At 38.1% G+C, this 21947-nt stretch overlaps 1 protein-coding gene across 3 annotated transcripts in view; it reads right to left on the minus strand.

Moving 5' to 3' along the window:
• Positions 1–21008, minus strand: part of CYB5R4 (cytochrome b5 reductase 4) — a 39118-nt gene extending 18110 nt beyond the window's left edge. Inside the window, exons 1-9 of one of the 3 annotated variants that reach the window (XM_010166856.1) lie at positions 20858–21008; positions 18025–18125; positions 15843–15914; positions 12063–12102; positions 5930–5984; positions 5282–5339; positions 5083–5176; positions 4475–4507; positions 3662–3784 (exon numbers count right to left, since the gene is read on the minus strand). In XM_010166856.1, the coding sequence (XP_010165158.1) occupies positions 3662–3784; positions 4475–4507; positions 5083–5176; positions 5282–5339; positions 5930–5984; positions 12063–12102; positions 15843–15914; positions 18025–18125; positions 20858–20984 (703 nt within the window). In that variant the 5' untranslated portion in view covers positions 20985–21008. Of the gene's footprint in view, positions 1–3661; positions 3785–4474; positions 4508–5082; positions 5177–5281; positions 5340–5929; positions 5985–12062; positions 12114–15829; positions 15915–18024; positions 18126–20857 lie in introns of all 3 variants that reach the window. The other 2 variants (XM_010166855.1, XM_029084713.1) reach the window with 2 other exon arrangements.
• Positions 21009–21947: the final 939 nt, after the last annotated feature.

Raw genomic sequence — 21947 nt, forward strand, 5'->3', positions numbered from 1 at the left:
TGGACTTCCTCAGCTTAAGGTGGAAAAAGTAGAGGCTTATGTTGATTGTTTCTTCACAGCATAAAGTTATCATAGGCTTCCAGTACCATCTCTCCATTATGTCATTGTCTCTGAAGACATTTTCATGTCAGCACATTTTTGTAGAATTTAGAATTGGTTGTTGTAAAAATAAAGATTGAATAACTTAAAAGTATAGGGGCTGGGGGAACATGGTGGTCACACACTTTCCCTTCATAAACTAATTTATGAATGCTGTCATATGAACAAGTAATAACAATATAAAATCAAGTAAAGTTTTCAAGTGTCAATCCTGCCTGTTTTTCAGCCCTTCTTCCTGTGCTTTGAATACCATGGAAATACTTTAAACCATCAGTACACAAGGGAATACAACAGAAAAACTCAAAGACCAGAAAAACCTGAGGAATTAAACATCAGTGCTCCCATAAGCACTTAACTGTTCATGGCCTCAGAATAACCTTGCCATCAAACTAGAAGTGTGGAAACATTATGAGTAAAATTATTGCTTTTAGTAGAAAGTGTCAGTAACTCACCAAAAGAACTATGAATACATAAAAACTGAATTAAATAAAAAACAGGTATAAGAAGATAACATAACTATTTTCCAATCTATTCTCAGATATTCAGGTACCTTCAAGAAGTGGAAATTACCAGTTACACTGTCTTTAAATGAGACTCTCATTCAACGGAAATAAAAGGTAAAGCTGAGATTCAGCGGTGGAAGATATATAAACCCACGTGAAAAAAATCACACTATTTAAGGCAACACATCTGTGCTACCCTATATATAGTGCCACATAGAAATACAAGATATAAAGCTATAAAATAGCTTTAACTAGCCATTTAAGGTCTTGGAAGCAAAGCAGTTCTCACAAGGAACTACTTCACCTGGTACTGCATCTGCTGCTCACACTCAAATCCCAATAGATCTTATGCCAGCTGTTCCACCTGCTCTTTTCAGCCACAATAGAGTATGAGGAACTCTACTTCTCAATGAAATAGGGACAAGTTACTTAATTTACAGCACATACATTGCTGGGAGCTTTTAATAGCAACCGATATACCATGTAAGTACAGTTATTCACAATACCAGCATGTCCTTCCTCTGCCCTGTCCATAGTCCTCGCTGACCCTTCTCTCATCGCAGCTGCACACTGGCACACCCTTAGTGGCAAAGTATCTACAGTGAATCACGACTCTGGTCAGCAGCACACACATTTTTGCTGTCTTACTGCTTGATTTACTTGTACTTCACTAGTACCTGGCATTGTGTTCTTGTGTTAGAAGCGCTCTTAGTGTAGGCACAGGTAAACTACAACCTTGAAAATACTACTATCCCAGCAGGCAAAATAAACTAAAGGGTAAGTAGCACTAAGAAGCTCTATATCTGCAACACACTTCATACTAAGCGATCCTGCAGTTATCAAAGAACAATCTAATCTTCTCTTCAAAGACCTATTTAACTCTGTCTATAAAAAGCATCAATTCATTTATGAGGTCAGAATTACTTACCAGGCCGGAAGCCTTGATTATTTTATTTACAGAATAAAGTTATTTTGCATCAGAAAAAGTAGTTTTGCATACAAAATCAACTGCACGCCCAATAAAGGAAATTATCTAGAGTTGTTAATTACTATTTCTGTGCTCACACTGTACAACATACAAGTTTCTTCACCCATAACATTATTTTGCTACCACAGAAGTAGAAGCAAAACTGAAAACTTAAGACTAAACTGAGTGAACAGAAGCATCCATCACACAGATTTTATGTCTGAGCTGAAAGCACAGGGTTGGAATAGAGGAAAGACATGTAGGTCTGGACATTCTTTCTCTATAAACCTACTGGCATATTCAAGTTTAAATGTGAGGGGTTTAAAATTAAAAACCTGTAGAATAAAAGTTTCTAGAGTAGGGATTAAAAAGTCATAGGTATCAATACATTTGCTAGATTTGTCACCTCTGTAATCAGGGAACTGAAGAAACTCAGGCTTAGCAAGCCTTTTCACTTAAGTTTTCTAGAGATTCCATTTAAACTGATCTGAACTCAGTCAGTCAGTGATACCTAATAAAAGTTATCCGATATCTATAATGCTTCTCTGCATAACAAGACAAATGCTATGTTGGAGACTGACTTCTTAGGAAAAAACTGCAAAATAATCACCTGGGAAGCATTGGTTACTCATGCTCAATTTGGATTTTTGTCAATTACATTCAATCATCCTCACCTTCCTCATTTGAAAATAATTTATAAAACCACTATATTCTATACAACCCTTGTTCTTTCAGGTTATTTTCTCATTTTCTTTTCCATAACCATGAAAAGTGGTAAGGTGGGAGAAAATTAGCAATGGACAGTGGACAACATATTAGTCCAGGCTGTATCCTCTTCAATACAGAGAATTATATTGAAAAATCTAATATTAAAGTGGATGACTCAACAGTTTCTGAAACTCTCGTAAGGAAAATTACATCCTACATAAGCTAAAGGCAGCCAAAAGAGATGTGTTTTTACACATTCAGCCTTCCTTTTCATACCACAGTAATCTCTCAACTTTAAAGGCTTAAGCAGCATAACAGAGCCAGTAAGAGGTATACAGCATGGTGATCAGCATTTAATTAGCTCTTGAAAACGTGCAGATTTGCTTTCACACATAAGGCCAACAGACTAACATCAAACAGTCAACTTTTGAGTATTATTAGACAGAGGGCCAAGAGGGCTTTTGAGAAACTGGGCAGCTGCAATAACATCAGGAGCATGCTTATATTATACAATGTAATTGTGCAGAAATTTTTTATTTAGCTGAGGGGGGGGAAAAAAAAGCAGCACACTGATCAGGATAATACACTTTGATGCTGCATCAAGTTCATACTATTCTGTTACCACAAAATTAACTCATATAGAGCATCTACTGCTTCTTGCAGACACATCGGTTTATTCAGAGCTGGTTTTGATAACTGCACATGGCTTGAAGTCCCTTACTTAATCACAGCTCAAGTTGCAAAGATGCAGGGTGCTGGAACAACATTACAGTGTTGAAAGAAGTTACTACATCTATAGTAACAGCTGGAAGTGGAAGGTTTTGTTCCCTCCCTATAGTTACTTTTACAACGACTGACACAAGTCCATGCACTATCTCCTCAGGGTCTACTGAGGTCTTCCTACAGACAGAAAAGATATCAAGCACACAGGCAGCCATGAGATGGAACAACACTCAAGCATTCTTCATCTTCTTCTATTAGGTTCTTCCAGTCTTTCCATAAGCCTAGAAGCCTCCCAATTCCACCACGGTACCAAACAAACCAACGAACCAATGCAAAGGAAAAATCAGCTCTAAGCTGAACCCTTTTAAGGAGAATTCGTGAGCAGCTTTCAGCAAGATCAGACAACATTCTGCATGCCTAGAAGCCTTTCAATTCCACCACGGGACAAAACAAACCAACAAACCAACGCAAAGCGAAAATCAGGTCTAAGCTGAACCCTTTTAAGGAGAATTCCTGAGCAGCTTTCAGCAAGATCAGACAACATTCCTGAAGAAAGGAAAGTATGACTACAGAAAAAGAAAATCCCGGGAGAAACCAAAAATGGCTAACAAGCTCCAAAAATTCTTAAAACAGCTGGTAACATGGGCATGAAACTGCTCACCTCTGTCCATGCGCTTGCTAAGTGTATTATGACTCTCCAAGGGCTGTCCCAGCATCTTCCAATGAATGTTATCCTTTTTCTTTAAGATAATCTCTACTTTCCCAACTTTTTCAGCAATATTGACTAAAAGAGAGGTTTCACACTGTTATTTTTAATTACATTTTGTACAAAAAACCCATGTCACTCCTCCATTATAATGAAATTTTGGAAGAATCAGTCATTTCTCAAGACACATAGAATTAATTCTTTAAATTAAAATATCAAATTAAATGTACTTCCAGCTATCTCTTTATAATGTTTTATAGTGCATTTAAAACAACAAGCACCAATGTAATACGCATAATTAATATATCTTATTTATTAAATACATTATGAAAAGCTTCACAGCCGATCTGGTCAAAAAGAATGCTCCTGAATTCAGAGTCCTCATTTACTGGAAATTGGTAACTACCGCTATTTACTGCTTCCTTTCTTTTCAAGGCCATTTGAATGAATAATTAAATCCCAGAAAATCACAGTCTAAACAAATAACAGTTACGAATACACAACAGGAGTAACTTCTAATTATTTTAACATTTAGTCATACTCAAGAGTGATCAGAGCACCATCAACTTATTACTTTCACAGGCCCAAATGCCACAATTAAAATTAAAAAAAAAAAATTATTCAATGTGATGGTTTGAGTTGATTGATTGTGTCAGAATCTGTTGGTAAGCAAAACTGCAAAGTATCTGATGAATCAGAAAAATAAATTGAATGTCTGCATTCTGATATTAGAAGAGATACAGATGTGCTGCAAGAGATGGAACTTACCAGCCATGTCTTCTTGAACTGCATGGTACAAGTCTGAAATAAAAAAAACCCCTCCACATTAAGCAAAACCAAAATTACATTCCAGTCATCATACACAGAGTTTAAGGCTAGGAATACCAAGTCAACTAATGAGCATAAAACCCTGTGCACCTTTATCTGGCCCCAAAATTTCACTCGTGACTTCTGCAAGTCTAACATGTCACATTAAGAAAGGCATAATTTTTCCCCATTACTTTTAACAATTACTCATGTAAAGCCACCAATCTACATTTATCTAAATCATTCCACTTGCCCTTTTTAGATAAGGGCATTTTAATAACCATCAAAAACACACATGAAAAATTTTACACAACTTTTACATCAATTTCTTACTACGCTTTATTCCACATGTAAAATATTAAGTATGTACTAAACAAATGAAGATGTGAGTTGATAAACAATGTAATTTCTTTACATCAAGGAACTTTAAAGTAAGTTAATTCTTCATCTCTAATGAAAGAGGAATAAAATATTAACTGGTATATATAAAATGCATATTGATGATGAGAGGGTTTTTATAAAGTAGAATGAAAATTCAGTACTTTCAACCGCAAAATTACAGTACCTACCAACTTCTACAAGATAAGAGTGGTCACCCAGGATGATCTCTCCCCTTAATCGTTTGTCTTGACAGTCAACTATCACCAAGTCTGCATTCATATCCTTTCACAGGCAAGGAAAAAAAAGTATTAAGAAAGTTCTACCAGAATTCAAGCTGCATCGACACAACTGGATCTTTTAATTATCCCTTTCATAAAATACATTTACCTTCTGCTTAGTATATATGACAATGGTGATCAAACTATCTGTTTGGAACCAGTCATAACTGTAAAAAAAAAAAAAAAAAATACAGCAATGAAAAAAAAAAGTTCTTTCTTTGGGCGTTCCAAAATATATTTAACCAGCAGTTTTCAAGCAGAGCTGCTTTCATGAATTTAAAAGCCAAACATATTATTTACTATTTTTGAAGAGATAAGTCCAGAGCCAATAATTTTGAAAAGATTATTAAAATAACAACAGTCTAATTACGTATCCTGATCACACTGTAGCTAAAATTATATGAGTCAGGTTTTCCTTAAAAAGCATGTGCAGTATGTGAACCTTCCTGGCACTGCTGAGGAGCCTGCAAATATAAGCCATACATCTGTATGCGATGCAAGGCAATGCAAGTATTAGAAACCAACAGAGCGAGCCCAGAACCTTGCATCATCATCTGCCCATACAGTCAATATGACCTTTGGCAAGCTGTTTAAACCCGAACCTCAGTTTTCCTACTTCTAAGAGGATGGTAATGATATACACTCATTTAGCTGAAACATTAAGACCTAACTATGGAAGAAGTTGCCTGCATTTACTAAGAACTGCACAGAGTTATGAAATCAAATATTCAACAGACAACAAAAGACAAAGGTTTACCTTGGAGTTAAATCTTTAGCAGAAGCACCCAATGCTTTCTTCTCAGGAAGCATACCTACAAAGAGCAGAGAATCATTAAAACATTTGCTGTGATGCTTGCTTAACAGAAATCATAATCAGAGATGTTTTAGGTTTTTAAAATTGAATGTTCTAAATACCCCTCTGCAATATTTAGCGGCTTTATTTCCACAGGTAGCCAGAAGTATCCATGTGCTTTTAAAATTTTGTTTTTATTCAGCACTTTCTTTTGGAGATCAGGCTCCTAGAACATGAAGTTCTGCTTCAGAAATTAAGACAGTTCCATACACTACAGAATCTGTGCATGCAGCTCTTCGGGTACATGTAGCTTGGTCTCAGTTTCACCTGTTATTGGCTTGTGCTTTCTGATAGTGAGGCATGGAGAAAAGGTTATCTGAACTAATCTCCTTTAACAGAACTATTTGTTTATACAATACAGATTTAATTGGGGATGTCTAGTCTAACCTAATTCACAAGTAAAATTTCCCATCAGTCATTAACTAAAGATATCAGCCTTCATCTCTCTACTTTGCGCTTTGCTTGGAATTTTCACAGAATGCAGCTACTTACTTTTCATAATTAAATAACATTAAACAGTCGGAAAAAGCTTTTGCTGGGAGGCAACACCTGGTCAGCCTTTGAAAACATCAACTGTATTAATCTCTGACCTAAAAAACTTGAGCAAAAACTTGAGCAGAGATGACAGATACAAGCAACTGCAATCCTTCATCAGCTTTAACACAAAGAAATTAAATAGAAGCAAGGTGGAGGAAGCTGCACAGACTGAAAGGTAGTATGATCTGTAGCACAAGATGAACAGCAGGAGTTTTCCTGGACAACGGTTAGGCAAAACTCTAAGGTAACAGTTGGCAAGTGCTGATTTCAAGCCCATTCAAAGGCAAACCTTGCAAACCTGAAATGGCTATGCATAAAATAAATTAACGCATGACATCTCAGTTACCTAGATGGCTATCTCCCAAATGCCAGGAAGTTTTGCAGTGTGACTGCAAGCTTAAACACAGTAATTGAGTGGCTCCACCATGTGGGAAGTAGATAAAAACAGAGCCATGCTGGTCTAACCCAATCTGTCAAAACTATTTGATCATCCAGATGGGGGAATTAACCCAAAGCGATTAAAACTCATTGGAATTACTTATTCTTTGATCCTTAATTACCCCTAAGTACACACCATCTGCAGCTTCCAAGGAAGCAAAACAGCAGAGCAGTTTTTCATTGCAAAAGAAAATCAATCAACCAGTGATAAAAGCCTTCTCAAAGGCTAAGCCTTTCTTGAGGACATACATCATATGCTTCAGTTGGCCTCCATGGATAAGAGGAATTCATGGTCACACACACTCCTGTTTGCTTTTGCAGGTCAACAGAAATATATGAACAGTCACAATGAAATAGGATGTTCTGGCAAAACAAGTTACTTATGAATTATTCTGCAATACTGTAAGATGCTACGTGAAAACAAGAAGTCACATTGCAATAAAGTCAATGATTCAGGTGATCAATGAACCAACTAATGAAAGCCCTCTACTGATCATGGTGGTCATAAATAAAGAAAAGATGTTGGTGAAGACAAAGGTTGATGGCCAACAGGAAATGAAGGAGTTTAAGGTAACCAGCAGAATTACAAGTCTGCATCTCATGAGAGCAAACTTCAGCTTGTTCCAGAACTACTCTGCAGAATCCCCTGGGATAGCAAGGCACATGGTCCCTGTAGCCACATTGGAGAGAGCTGGGTTTGACAGGTGGATTACAGTCGGGATAGAAAATCAGGACTACCAGTCACAAAAGGTGCGATCAGCAGTACAAAGTCCAGATGGTGGCTACCTACAGCTGATATTCCCTAGGGAACAGGGAATGCCAATACTGTTCGATACCACCATTAGCAACCTGAAGGGCACACACTGTCCCACTGTCAGGAGGTGCATTAGCAATAACAAATCATGGGAAGCAGTCAAAACACGAAAGGGTACCATTCAAAGGGACCCAAACAGACTGAGAAATGGGCTGACAAAAGCTCCACGAAGCTCAAAAGCAAATGCAAAATTTTGCACCTGGGAAAAAAATAAAATCTGATGCAACAGAACAAGCAGGAGGCCTGACTGGATAGAAAGGAGCTTTGTAGAAAACCTTCTACCTAGTGCTTCTAAGCAGACAAGCCAAACTTGGCCAGATACTGCATCCTTGTGGTGATGAAGGTCAACTTTACCTTGGGGAAGAGCAAATCAACCCATTCAAAAGAAGCAATTCTTCCTCTCTGTTCAGCACTTGTGAGACCACATCTCCAGTACTTTGTTCAGTTTTGGCTCATCAGCGCAGGACAGACATTGATATACCAGACCAAGCCCAGGGAAAGGCCACCAAAATGGTCAACAGCTGGAGTACAGGGTATATGAAAGGAGGCTGAGGGAACTGTATTTGTTCAGCCTGCAAAAGAAAAGGCTAAGGGAGAAACCCAAATGCAGTCTTCAACTACCTAAAGAGAGGGAGCGGGAAAGAAGGAAGTATAGGGAAGATAGCCTGACTCTTCTCAGAGAAGGACAAGAGACAATAGACAAGTGGCAATGGAAATTCTGGTTATGTATATGGGGGGTGGGGAAGAAAAATAATAATTATAATTTAAAAAACCCAACCCAACCAAAATACCACACCTCTTCACTTCCCATAAGAGTGGAATTGCTCATGAGCTATCTGATCTACTATCAAAGCCTAAAGCCTACCCTGCTTTGAGCACAAGACTGGACCGACTGAGCTGCAGATGTTCCTTCCAACCTAAACTATTTTAGGATGCTCTAAAAGTTTTCTGTATATATTGTCTTCTTGGTTCTTAGAAGGCCCAGAACAAGCTTGACCCATACCTGTAAACTCCAAATATTACTAAGAAAAATGGGAACACTTATATTACTTACACTAAAGAATTCCAGATAGTTGAACCTCAAGATTTAGTTCCCTTTACTTGAAACTCCAGCTCAAACTCTCCTTGAATCACCCTTTTCCACATCGTAAGTTTTCCAAGGTCTGATGTGCATATACTCAATCACAAGCTTGTTTTCAGATGGTAGAACTGCTCAAGTCATTTATTTATTTATTTATTTTACTATTAATATTACAAAAGTCATCATCATAATAGTCTGGGTAAAAGAGAAATTCAGTTTACCTCAAAAGTGCAAGGCTGAAAAGATAATTTTAAAAATATGTCTTTGATAAATATTTGTTCTCAAACAAATATGAAGTTTTCAGGCAAGCTTTGGTAATGGCAGGGCTTTGAAATGTTGATGTCTTTTGTTTGAAACTCAAGCATTAATAGATGTTGAAGAGCACTTTGGGCTACATCCATGCTGATTGTCTTCACTAGCAATATATTCTGAAAACTGCAGCTTTAATTGCCCCTAACATTACATACAATTGATGTTCACAAAAATCTGGGATACATTTGATTGATCTGAGCACACTCCAAATATTATTTATACATTTTAGATTGATAAGACAAAAATGTCTTCACTAGTGCCAACAACTTTAAAAAAAAATAATAATATCAGAGTCCATGCCATAGGCTGCTCTTTCCCACTTTCAGACAGTGATGTTTATTTCTAGACTCACTTTGACTTAAGTTTACAAGAGCTAAGCACCAAGATGCAACAACTGAATATGAAAAACCTCATGGAAGGCACCTCAGGAACTGACCTCTCCTATTTTGGAAAAAGTCTTGACAAACAGGTAAAGTGAATACAAGCAGCAAGTATCAATATTTTGGCAACTTCATTGGAAACTCCCATCAAAATAATTTCCTATGTCTCCTGATAGTCACGTAATCTGGACAAGAAAAGATATTTCTAGGAGCAGGAGAAGAAGAAAGATGGAAGAGAGAGGGAACATAACGTATTTCTCTTTACCTGGATCTACTGTGAATACAAAAGATGCACAGGAAAGCTCTTGACAGCTAAACAAGCACAAAAACTAAGGATTTAATGAACCAAAATAACCAAGAGGAGAACAACACTGAAATAGATGGTAGAATTAGTCTTCTACTTGAATACAAAATATTTATCATGTATTTAATGACTACTAGCTGCAAGTGATGTCATTCTGATAGAGTAAAGCAGAGTTTGTTTTCTAATTCCCCAGTCCTTCAAAGCAAGATTAACAGGTTCCAGAAAGTTGTTCATCACCAAAAAAAAAAAAAAAAAAAAAAAAAGGAAGGTCAGGCAACAGACCTTTCAAAGTTTAGTTTAACATCTTCTAAGTAAAACAGGAACAAATACAATCAGTCTTGCTTACTTTTATATGATGTATGTTTAACTTTTTATGTAGCTCAATGCTTGTGCATACTAAAAGGTAAACTGCCTTTTAGAAGTCAAATACAGAATCGTAGAATTACAGGGGTTGGAAGGGACCTCAGGAGATCATCGAGTCCAACCCCTCTGCCAAAGCAGGAACCTAAATGAGATCACACAGGAAGGAGTCCAGGCGGGTTTTGAACATCTCCAGAGAAGGAGACTCCACAACCTCCCTGGGCAGCCTGTTCCAGTGCTCTGTCACCCTCACCATAAAGAAGTTCTTCCTTAAGTTTGTGTGGAATTTTTGGTGTTCCAGTTTTTGCCCATTGCCCCTTGTCCTGTCACTGGGTACTACTGAAAAAAGCCTGGCTCCATCTATTTGGCCCCCACACTTCAGGTATTTATAGACACTGACAAGATCCCTTTGCAGTCTTCTCTTCTCCAGGCGGAACAGTCCCAGCTCTCTCAGCCTCTCCTCATACGGGAGATGCCCCAGGCCCCTCATCATGTTTGTGGCCTCCGCTGGACTCTCTCCAGAAGATCCCTGTCCCTCTTGAACTGGGGAGCCCAGAACTGGACACAGTATTCCAGATGTGGCCTCAGCAGGGCAGAGTAGAGGGGGAGGAGAACCTCCCTCGACCTGCTAGCCACAATCTTTTTGATTCACCCCAGAACAACATCCACAGAACACAAAAGGAAGGCAAGGAAGACAGTATGAGAAAACAGAAAACAAATGGGAACTCAAATTCACCAGAGAAAGCATGAACAAATCACCTTCCCCCCACTGGGCCTGGACTTGCTGGGACACCACCTAAGAATGTCCCTGGCTTTATCTTAAGATGCATCTAGGTTTCTGCTCCTCCTGTCACTCCAAAATCTGACTGCTCTAGACTCCTTTTCCAAAATTTCAGCCAACACTTTTCCATGACCGATTTGCATCTGCCCCCTTTCATGCCAATAGGTCAGCCTCGAGTTCAAGTTGTATTATTTCCTTTCACAGGTGCTCATCTTATTTGCTCCACCAACACACCCTCATCACACCTCATTTGATGGAACTTAATAAGCCATATTCTTTTAGGAAGCCTCTTATAGTAATACGACTAATCAGGCTGTAGCATTTCCCCAAAAGCATCAAAATCATATGCATAGGTCTTGATCACTAGCAACCAAAGCTACCTCCAGTACTCAAGGAAGGATGCAGTGAAGGCTTGAATGCTTCCCCATCTCTACAAGGACTACCATCAACCTCCTGATACATTCACAAGACTATATTTGCTTTTCTTAGAGCTACATCAGTTGTCAGACCAGTCATTCTCACAGTTGCATGTCAAGTAGTTCAGTCATGCTGTGATCAACTAATTCACCTCCAGTTCAATTTGTTTCCCAGTGATGACCTTACAGCTTTTAGTAGAGACTTATTAATTCTAAGTGCTCCCCAAGATTTTGTCTTGTCTCTGCTACTCCAGCCCCATGGCCACCTAGCTCTTCTGATACAAAGAAGGATCAAAAAGACTGGCAATTTTGTAGTGGCAGATTTCACAGCACACAGTAATTTGTGACCTGTCTTGTCCCACTCAAGCAGAAAGCTTGTCCATCTCATGCTCCCCTTATCTATACTACTCTACTGCAGTCTCATAATACTTTTAAACACTGAATTCACAATACCTGATCAGGATTTTGCCTTCTGTAATTTCCACAGATCATTAGAGCCTCAACATCAGATTCAAACATAGAGACAGACAGAAGTCTGGATAAACACTGCTCATTCAGTAATATTCAAACACATTTAAGATTCACTCCCTACCTCACTCCAGGTGAATACTTACCATTAAGATGTTTCTTCTCTTCAGACAGAGTAGAAGAAATCTCTACAAGCATCAAGAAAAAACGAGCACGACAATAAGAAGTTACAGCACAGTACTCGCACACATCATGCTAAAGAAATAAGCCAAAGTAAGGATCTTCAAAAAAACCTTCCAAAACATTAACAGATTGACCAAGATGCTTCAGATATCAGGAAGTCACAAATAAATGCAGCACTGATTACCATTCCAAAAGATTATTTATAATTAAAAAAATACTGTGTTAAAAATGCCAAAAGTTGGACAGCATTAAAGGGCAAGAAACACAAGAATGGGCATCAAAACAGACATGACAGATTATCTCATCCAATTACAAACTTCATAGCTAACAAGCTTGTTAAGTCTGTCTGGCTTTCAACGACATTTGCCTCACAACAGCACATAGCAGACACTCTATCTGACCAACCCAGATGCTGGAAATCTAAACCCAGTTCTTTGCAGAAACTGAGGAAAAAGAAAATCTCCCTATAAGCTCCTTCTGTCAAATGATTTTATTTGACAATTTATTATCTGAGGTTTCATTAAATCTACAGTATGCTGCAACCACTCCAAACAAACAAACAAATACTAGCAGAAAAAAAAAAGAAAAAGACCAAGCAGGTGAGTTACATAGTGTCAATTCATATAGAAGGTGCTCAACTGGAGGGGAAAGGCATTGTGCCTCTCAGCCACATATCCTTCAGCTCCTACCAAATCTGTGGGGAAACTTGTACTCTGGATGTACCCAGGCCCCCTTCTGCCTACTCTACACTGCACATCTCAGAATGTCCTGATGTGAAGGCCCCTTTTTTATTCTCTTTTATGGGAGCCAGGTTTGGGGAAGCAGGAGAAACCAATGTGTTCTTCCTGCTCCCTTTTATGAAAACCAAAACATGAATTTTCTCCCCTGTTCTTCTGAATCCCTCCCAGGGCTCTGCATCACAGCAGCCAGTCTAACAGGAAAAATGCCGTTGCGAGAGAAGCGAAGGAAACGCTCCTGGAACAGAGCACCAAGCACACAGTATTGCAAAATTACTTCAGAGCTGGCCAAGAATGATCTTCATCAGAGGCTTTCACGTTGTGCCTCTGTAAGGTAAAAACAAAACACTCCACAAGATGAATGGGATAGTTCACCCAAAATTTTTGGTTGAGGCTCTATTTGTCTGTGTATTCTACTATACATGACTTCAAGATTTCTGCCAGGATAGCCAAGTCATTCACAAAAACTCTGTTCTGACTGAAGAGAATTTTTTGTCTTCAAAAGTCTGCTCTCATTTCATTACATTTTAACACGCTGCACCAAAATTGGCACTGCAATTTTAAGGACAGTTTGAGGCATTTCCAAGACACAACTCTACCTCTCTTCCATAGCTCTCAAGCTAATCTCACTGAATTAACAATAATAAAACATGTACTCCAGCTCCCGAGTTATGTTACCAGTGAAGTGACATAGGGACATATCCTAACATGTGTCCATGAGAAACAGTAGTAGTATTAAAATATATCAGACAATAAACTAACGTCCATGCTAATTTTACAGCTCAGTACCCTGAAGGGAAGGCAAGCAGTTTAATGCCATACGGGTCTGCTGAGGGAGATACTAAAATAATCTCTTACATGCCTGGGTACTGCTGTAGTTACTGCACTGGACTTCTCAGCAAGTACAAACACCACATGTTTCAGAGCACAGCTCCACTGGAACACCACAGAAGGGACATGTCAGGATTTTCTATTAGTCACTGCCATACCATCAAGCAGCATTCCCAAAAGACAAGTTGTCAAAACATTAACTATCACCAGCATCTTCAAAAGACTCTTCTTTCTTAAAAAAACCAAACCAAAACCTTAGAGTATGCAAGGACAAGCTTCAGCTTTCTTAAACAGTTCAGTAAGTAAATAATTTGTACCATCTTCCAAAAAAACACCAGAACACAGGAAACAAAAACTAAGCTAAAAAAAACCACAAATCCTCCAGCAATGCCTCAACAAAGCTGCACCTGCCTCACCTGCACTGTACTGAGACTGTGCCAAACAGTAAGTACCAATGCCTGCCCTACTGCCACTCAAAGTGCCTCTGCCACAAAAAGAAAGCAATGTATTCCATGACTTGAAGTCCTGTCTTTCCTCTATACTTATGGGCCCATTCAATCCTATATTCAAAAACATACACCTTAACTCAATATTTTATTCTTCTGTCTTCAAATGTAAACTTTGCTGAATTTGGTCTTCTGGAAGGATGCAAGACTAGAATTACTGCTAGCTCACAGTGAAGTTAGTCAATCACGTTTTTGATAATTCAAAAGAGGAGGATACATAACCTACCAGGAATCAAAGTAAACTTTGAGAATTTTACAGTGAACAAGTTCAGCAAATCCAGTCTAATCAGTTTGATTCTTAATTAATGAAATGACATTTTTTCAAGCCTGAAATGGCTAAAAGAGACACAGGCAACAGAACTGGTTTTATGTAGCTGGCAAACTTTATCTTGCAAATTTTACTACAGAAAAATGGATAGAACAGTTCTATTACAGAGGAAAGTGGATACTAGAAAATGGACTCATAGCTGGCAGGAAGGAAAACATGCTTATGTTTTACTGACTGGTTGGCACAATAATTCCTTTCAGTTGCAGTAAAGTTAGATTAATGGAATCGGCCAAAGTCAAGTTTACTTCTAAATTTCTAACTCAGCTGACAAAGTAGCAGTAACTTACTTTTAACACCTCTGCTCCATGAAGTAGTTATGCTGTTGAGGTTTCTTCATACTTTGCAGCATTTACCTTAAAAACTCCACATTGGAATCGGCTACCTAGCAACATGGAGATGTAAAATACTATTTCCTCTTCATGTACAGACCAAACTCACCAAAACTGTCAGGAGACGTGATCTAAGCACTAAGCAAGTGTGCAGTGCACCTTGTCAGAAGTCGAAGAGCTACATTCAGTTGATGGCTGAATTTGTTAACTAAAGGGTGTCACAGAATTTGAGAAAAATAGTTGCAACCATTAATTCTTTCATATTTTCACAGCTGTTTGCTAAGGGTCAATAATCGGTATCAGTGTCTGCTTCCTAAGTAAAGGAAACTTTTGCTGTGGCCTACAAACCAAAATAAATACTTAAGATTAAAGTCTCTGGAAACCATCACCAGTATTTTAAGACAATCTACTACATCTCTTGCTGTCCTGGCTCAGAGGAGTCTGTTGTATCAGCAAAATTTTCTCCAGGTAAATGCAAAATAAAGGACCCAATAAAGTGTTCTGTAAAGGACAACCGTCCATGAAACGTATTCAAATATCTCAATACATATGTAACTTGCCAGACCAATGTCTGGTGCTGAAATAATCAGATTGAAAATGCTGACTTTTATTTCATGATGAGAGAGCTGCCTATGATATTTTGTCACCTGGGATCAGAAGAAGAAAGAGGGATCTTGGGGGGGAAACAAAAACATATTTATTTCTACATACCTATGCATATAACACACACATACACGTGTCTATTTTCTAATGACTAAAAACAAAAGAAGAAACGTAGCAGTACATTACTTAGAAAAGTCTTCATCAATAAAATAATCTCCAGGTAATGGAGAAAAATCAGGACATTGCTGTACAAAGACTGAATATATGCTACAGCCTTTATCTCTATGCAAGCATAGAGACTTTGCTCGTAAACATGATGATTTAGGATTTCTCATAGTTTCCCGACAACTTTGGAATAAAGCATAAGAGAAATGATTTCATTCTTAAAACCCTCACCTTTTGGAGCAGCAACAGGCTTGACAGCCATTCTCCCAACAAGACATTCCTTCAGCATTGATTCATAATTGACCCAACGATGAACCTATAGTAACAAAACTGGTTTTCACCAAATTTGTAATTCTTACTGTGTTGTTCTATGCACCAAAATAGAAAAGTTCATTTTTGTACGGTGACTAATGTAATTAATTTAGCAGATTTTATTTTTTTTAAACACACAACACTCATTCTATCATTCAGTACTTAGCTTTACTTCTATTACAGACAGCATGTAATCAAATGAAAAAAATAGGACCATAAAAAGTTACAATAGTTTAATTTATATATTTTACACTTTGCATTATCTGAACATCATAACCTGGAGCTACAGAAAATATTTCAGAAGAGCATTTTTATGATGTATGCTGTGCAATTACCAGAATAAAGACCTTGTCTTTACCAGAAGGGTAATTAGTCTTGTTTAGATACAAGTGAACGGAGAAGGGATGAAGGACACAAAGATAAAGAGTAGTTTAGGCACACAAACACTGCCTACCAAGTTGGTGTATTGCTGTTTGTTTCTGTCTTACTGACCTGGAAATTACCTATTTTAAAAATTAAAAAAAAGTGAAGAAAAAGCAGTAGCTTTACAGAACAGAACTGGAGAGACTGCAGAGGAAATGGATGGCAGAAAACCCAATTCCAATAGGGCATCCGGGACAACATCACAAGAAGAGAAAAGGAAACCAAGTGTTGCATGGCAAATGTGAATGGTATGTAGAGATTTAAAAATAAAAACTTTAAACTGGGCAGCTAAGGAGACAAGATAAAGAATCCCATCCACAAGTTGTAGTTTCCTCATATACAGATAATAGAAATAAATTAAGGATTCTGAATAAGTTATTTTTTCCTGAAATTTGAGAAATACTAGCAACCTACCAAACTCTTGAGAGATCAGTATCCAACAGATACAGAATGCTAAAGCAGAGAGGATAACAACAGAAATGCCTCCAGAATAGGAAAGACATCAGCCAGAAACAAAAGTGTAAACAGCATTATTTTAACAATCCGAACACCACTTTCCACTCCCATGACAAAACAAAGTAAAAAAAAAAAAAAAAAAGGTAGCAAGTATTTATCTGAACTTGGTAACAACTTGAGAGGCTTCCCTAAATATTCCTGAGGTTAAGACTCCCTCCTCCCAGTACATCATACAGTACTTGATAGTACCCAGCTACAGAATTCCAGGCCACAACTTGATACTGGATGAACTTTTAGGAAAGAAACTCCAAAATTCTTGAAACCAGAGAATTATGCCCAAATCCAACACTTCACTTGTGAAAGTATTAACCAAATATAAACTTAACGGAGCTGAACCACCATGATATCTGTATTTACATTCATTGGGTTTTTTGCATTTTGCAAATAAAGGCATGACTTTGTGATGCACAAACTGTAAAGAGATAAGGATTTCCTTTCAGAAACAGAGATTTCCTTTCTGCTCTTTTACAGTTTCTCAGACAAACCTTGTGAGCCAAGGAGACTCAAAGAACATCTGTTTCTAAAAAACACCAACCCAGCGAAACTTCTTTTACAGCACTAGTATGCAAGCGACTCCTTGCAGAAAGTACACTCGTTCTGCAGATCCTTTGTTTCCTGAGTTTTTTCTAAACATTTAAAGAAATGGTAAACAAGGAAGAGACCAAATGTCATCTTGTGATTTGTTCACAATCAGTTAACAGCAGCCCCACTATTTTTTTAGTACTTTGTTTGCTGATAATGCATTGGCCAAGTTAACAGACAAAAGAATACTACAAGCGTTTTTCAAAAAGTGAAAGTTCTGAGAAGAAAACGCCCCTCAAACCACAACAATTAGTCATTGTAGTAATTTATTAAAGAAGGTGGTATTTTAAGTTGTTGCTAGCTTTATTGCAATTTCTGCTAAAAAATTAATTTAATAAAATTATCAAATTAAGGCATCATTCCAACAACCTAAAGTGACATTCTCATTATTGTCTTTTGGTACAAAGTGTAACCTACATGCCTGTTCCAGCACACGTAAGTGCCATTCTGAGCAGTTACCCATTGCCTTTCCTTAGATCTGAAAAAGTTCAAATTCCATTTCCACTGGAATGCCCTAAAAATAATGAGAAAACATGCATTTTTTCAAAATATCTTTCAGTAAACAAGTATCATTTGCTGACAATTGCTCTCACCTGATCAAAGAGATCTGTACCATCAGCTCCTGCTGCTTTCATTAGTTCATCCTCACCACCGGGATGATATTCCATGTATGGTGTGACATTATACACAAATCCTGCAGAAAATGAAGTAAAGAAACGTGAGCAGCGTTTCTACAAACCACTAACACCACTATCTCCAAAAATCATAGTTACACAATCATACAGAGCACAAGATATATTTTATTACATAGAGAGGCCAAACCTACCAGGCCATACCACTTGTTCCAGTGAATATCTGGAGAAACCAGCAGGGTTAAGCCTTTAACAAAATCAACCCTTGAAGCTGAATGGGTAAAAGAAACAGAAGCTGGTTTAAACATGGACATAAAGTTGAGCCAGTTAGCACGAAGAATTGCTGTCACTCTCCTTTCCAATTAAGTTAGTCCTAAAGTGCTGTCACAGTTGTTTCCCTACCACCCATCACCTATGGAATTAAATGCCTAATGGAATGTACTGTCTCCCATAAGGAAAAACTGCTACCATCAGCAAGAAAACTTCCATTATTCAGATTCAGCAATATAAAAAACTAAACATAGCTCACTGTGCTCATTAAAGGCTTACAACTCTGGTATCAAATTTGTCCCAGCAAAAGGACTCAGCATTCTTTCTACAAAAGTACTATTCCTAGTATTTCCAGGCAGATAAAACAATGCTTCTTCCTGGGACTGAAATGATGAAGTCTAATTATTGCTGCTACACAACCAGAGTAGTTAGAGCCTGGAGAATGCTGCTATAAACAGATTTAACTACAGACATATTGCTGCTAACAGCAGGCCTACCTAGCAGAACACTTAAAGATATGTAAAGAAAGCTACCAGAAGTGGAACTGTGCCAGTGCTTTCATAAGAAGCTTTTAACACATTAAGAAATGTACGTTAATTACTTCAGAAGGAGAGGCAGACATTCAGCACTGACCAAGAAGGAGACATATGTGGGACAATCTTAGTTGGTAAGAACAACCATCCCGGACGACAAAGGAAGGATCTTTGCATATGTTACTGACCTGATCTCCTGCTGGACGTATTCACAATGCCATCTTGTGTGCAGCACTGATTACTGCACACAATAAAATCTGAGTAAATATCCACACAGTTAGGACCTCCCACATATTAGACAAATATCCAGTTTACCATCAAACTTGCAGGAGGAAAAGAAATCTCATTTATACCTTTCACACTTTTTTAACCCGCCCTAACATCCCACTTTTTATACAAATTTGTGGCCTATATGACAGCTTTCTTTGATGATGATGATATTGAAGAAAGTTAGCTCCTGATCTTGTACTTCACATTCCCCTTATCAATTTCTGCTCTTTCTTATAGACATGTAACCTAACTACCAATACAGAGACCTCATTTAGCTTTTCCACAAAGGTGTTATTTTACTACCTGTTAACATATCAGGTCTACAGATAATCTACCAGGATTCTCAGTTATGTCATTTTTTTTCATTACTGGTTCTAGAACAAAGGAAAGGCAGAGATGGAAAAGTTTAAAGACAGATACAGAAGCAGCATAATGGAGTTCTCATAAAAACCAATCTCAGAGATGTGGTCTAGGGAGAATAAGAGATTAAAAACAAAACAGAAGCATTTTTAAGCAGTGATTCTGCCTGCACTAGTAGATGTCCCTTTTTGAGAGAGAAAAAGTGAAGAGACCTCTAAAGTAAATAAACTAAATAAACTTTCTTTAGCTCACCTCCCACTATAGTTTTGCTAGAGCAGCACACAGAGCACTTACAATCCTATTATTTTGTTCAAAAGTCAGTACTGAATGACATTATTTTCATGCTCATCCCCTTTTAACACCGAGCAAAGCCACAGACATTCCTTTTGGAGAAATTTCTAACTTTCCTTTGCTGGAGTTCAGAGATGACATTACATCAAATATCAATGCTGTTCCTTACCAGACCAAAGTTTCCACTAAATGAACTGCTCTTCCTAGAGAAAAGTCACATTAGCTACTCTGACCTTCTTAATCTATCTTCAAAGAAGTACCATTATAACAACTTTAAGGCAATATTAATGTATTTTAGCCTCTAAATGATTAAACTGAGAGCGAAGATTTTACTCCTTTCTGTAAGAAAACTAGGAACTTCATTTTCAGCACTGAAAAGACTCTTCTAGCTGCAGCTATGGCTCCAAACCACCTTTCACACATTGTTGACTTGTAACATATGATACTTCCAATTTTTGAGCTAAATTTTCATAAAAACAATAACATAAATAAAATGTCTTAGTTACCCCAGATCTTTATTATGTTAGAGATTACAACTGTTCTGTGTGGCAACTGTCATTTGCCTTACTTTATGAAGTAACAGGTGGGTTAGCACACTTATTTCCCAAAGATCAAACTACTGGTTTAAATAATATTTTAAATATTTATATGTCTCTGGATGCTTTAAAACAATCACTAAAAGCAGTTAACTGCTAAGGATAATAAACTCTTCAAGACTGAGGAGTGTCAGTATATGTCAGCATTTGCAATGCCTTATGCTTGCTAAGCCCTGGTTATTTGAGGCATTATCTACAATCTAGTGGTTTACTGTTTTCATATGCAGATATAAAATAGGTGTAAAATACACCCACTTGGAAGACTTCTTAAGAAAGGCTTGAAAGCAAAGAAAATCTTAGTGACACAAAATCTCTAACTTGAGCAAAGTTGTGTCCAATTACATCAAGAATACACTTGGCTGAAACACAGAAGGCACATAGTTTGTTTTGGGGTGTGGCTTTTCTTGCTTCTTCTTTAAGGACAGAAGAGAGAAGCTAGGCAAAAAAAGCAGAAGCAACATGATAGCAACCAACCTCTTATACATATCCAGCAGTCTTCCTTTTTGTTGTGTTTAGCAAGCTCATCTTCAGTCACTTCAATTAGCCTCCCTTTTAAACCTGTCAAGTCCTTCCCACTTTTAGTTAGCCGAATCCAATCCATAAGACTCCTTCCAGGTTTTAAAGGTACCTGAAAAATAACAAATGTACAAGCATTATTAAACTCTAGAAGAAAGAGCCATTCAATACACTTTTCTAAGCTCCCTAGGAGGACTTGGACAAAACAAGAAATAACACAGGACAACAACCCATATTCTTCATCGGTATTTGGGTGCCCTACTCAGCAGTAAGGGTGCTTGAGGAAGCATCCTATCTAATAACCCAGACAAGGGAATTCTCAAACATCAACAAACATTTAGGCAACAACTCCCAATGCAAACTGCAGATACCAAGTCCTCCTGTGACAGTAAAAATTTTTTATCAGCATCATTTGAGATATGGCCTGGAAACCTATGAGCAATAAAGAAGAGAGATTTGAGAATCATGATGAGGAAAGACAAGGTAGGAAAGTTCACCTTCACAGCATTCATAACGACTTTCTGCAAGCCCTACAGCAACTGGAAATCTCACCCAGGGAAAGCTGAGGCTTCAGTCTTCTAGCTTATCAGGGATGTATTAGCCATGGTGTACCCTGAAAGGCAGAGCAAGATCTCCAGGGTGTCTAGCACCTTCCTTTTCAACAGCACCAGAGATGGGGAACCCCTTTGATCCAGTGGGGACCAGGGTTAAAGAATCACGGTTTTACAAACCTGCAGCAAAACCAGAAGCGAGAAAACTAAAGAGCACAAACACCCACATCACTTGATGCGACTTTAGTCTAAGTACGAGCTTGCTTTCCAAGTAAGGTCTGCAGACACCAAGCGGCTCCAAAGCCACTCCAAAGATGAAGACCCAACACCTAAACTGTAAGCTGGGCCCAGTGATTTCAAGCTGAAGGTCTCCGTCTCTGCACAGGAGCAGCCCCGCGACAGCCCGGGAAGGCAGAGCAGGAAGCGCTGTCACCGCCGCCTTCAAAAGGGAGAAGTACCAAGGATTTCTCAGCGGCGCGGCAGAACCAGCCCTGAGC

This window comes from Antrostomus carolinensis, unplaced genomic scaffold (assembly GCF_000700745.2).
Source record: "Antrostomus carolinensis isolate BGI_N321 unplaced genomic scaffold, ASM70074v2 scaffold27644, whole genome shotgun sequence".
NCBI lineage: Eukaryota > Metazoa > Chordata > Aves > Caprimulgiformes > Caprimulgidae > Antrostomus > Antrostomus carolinensis.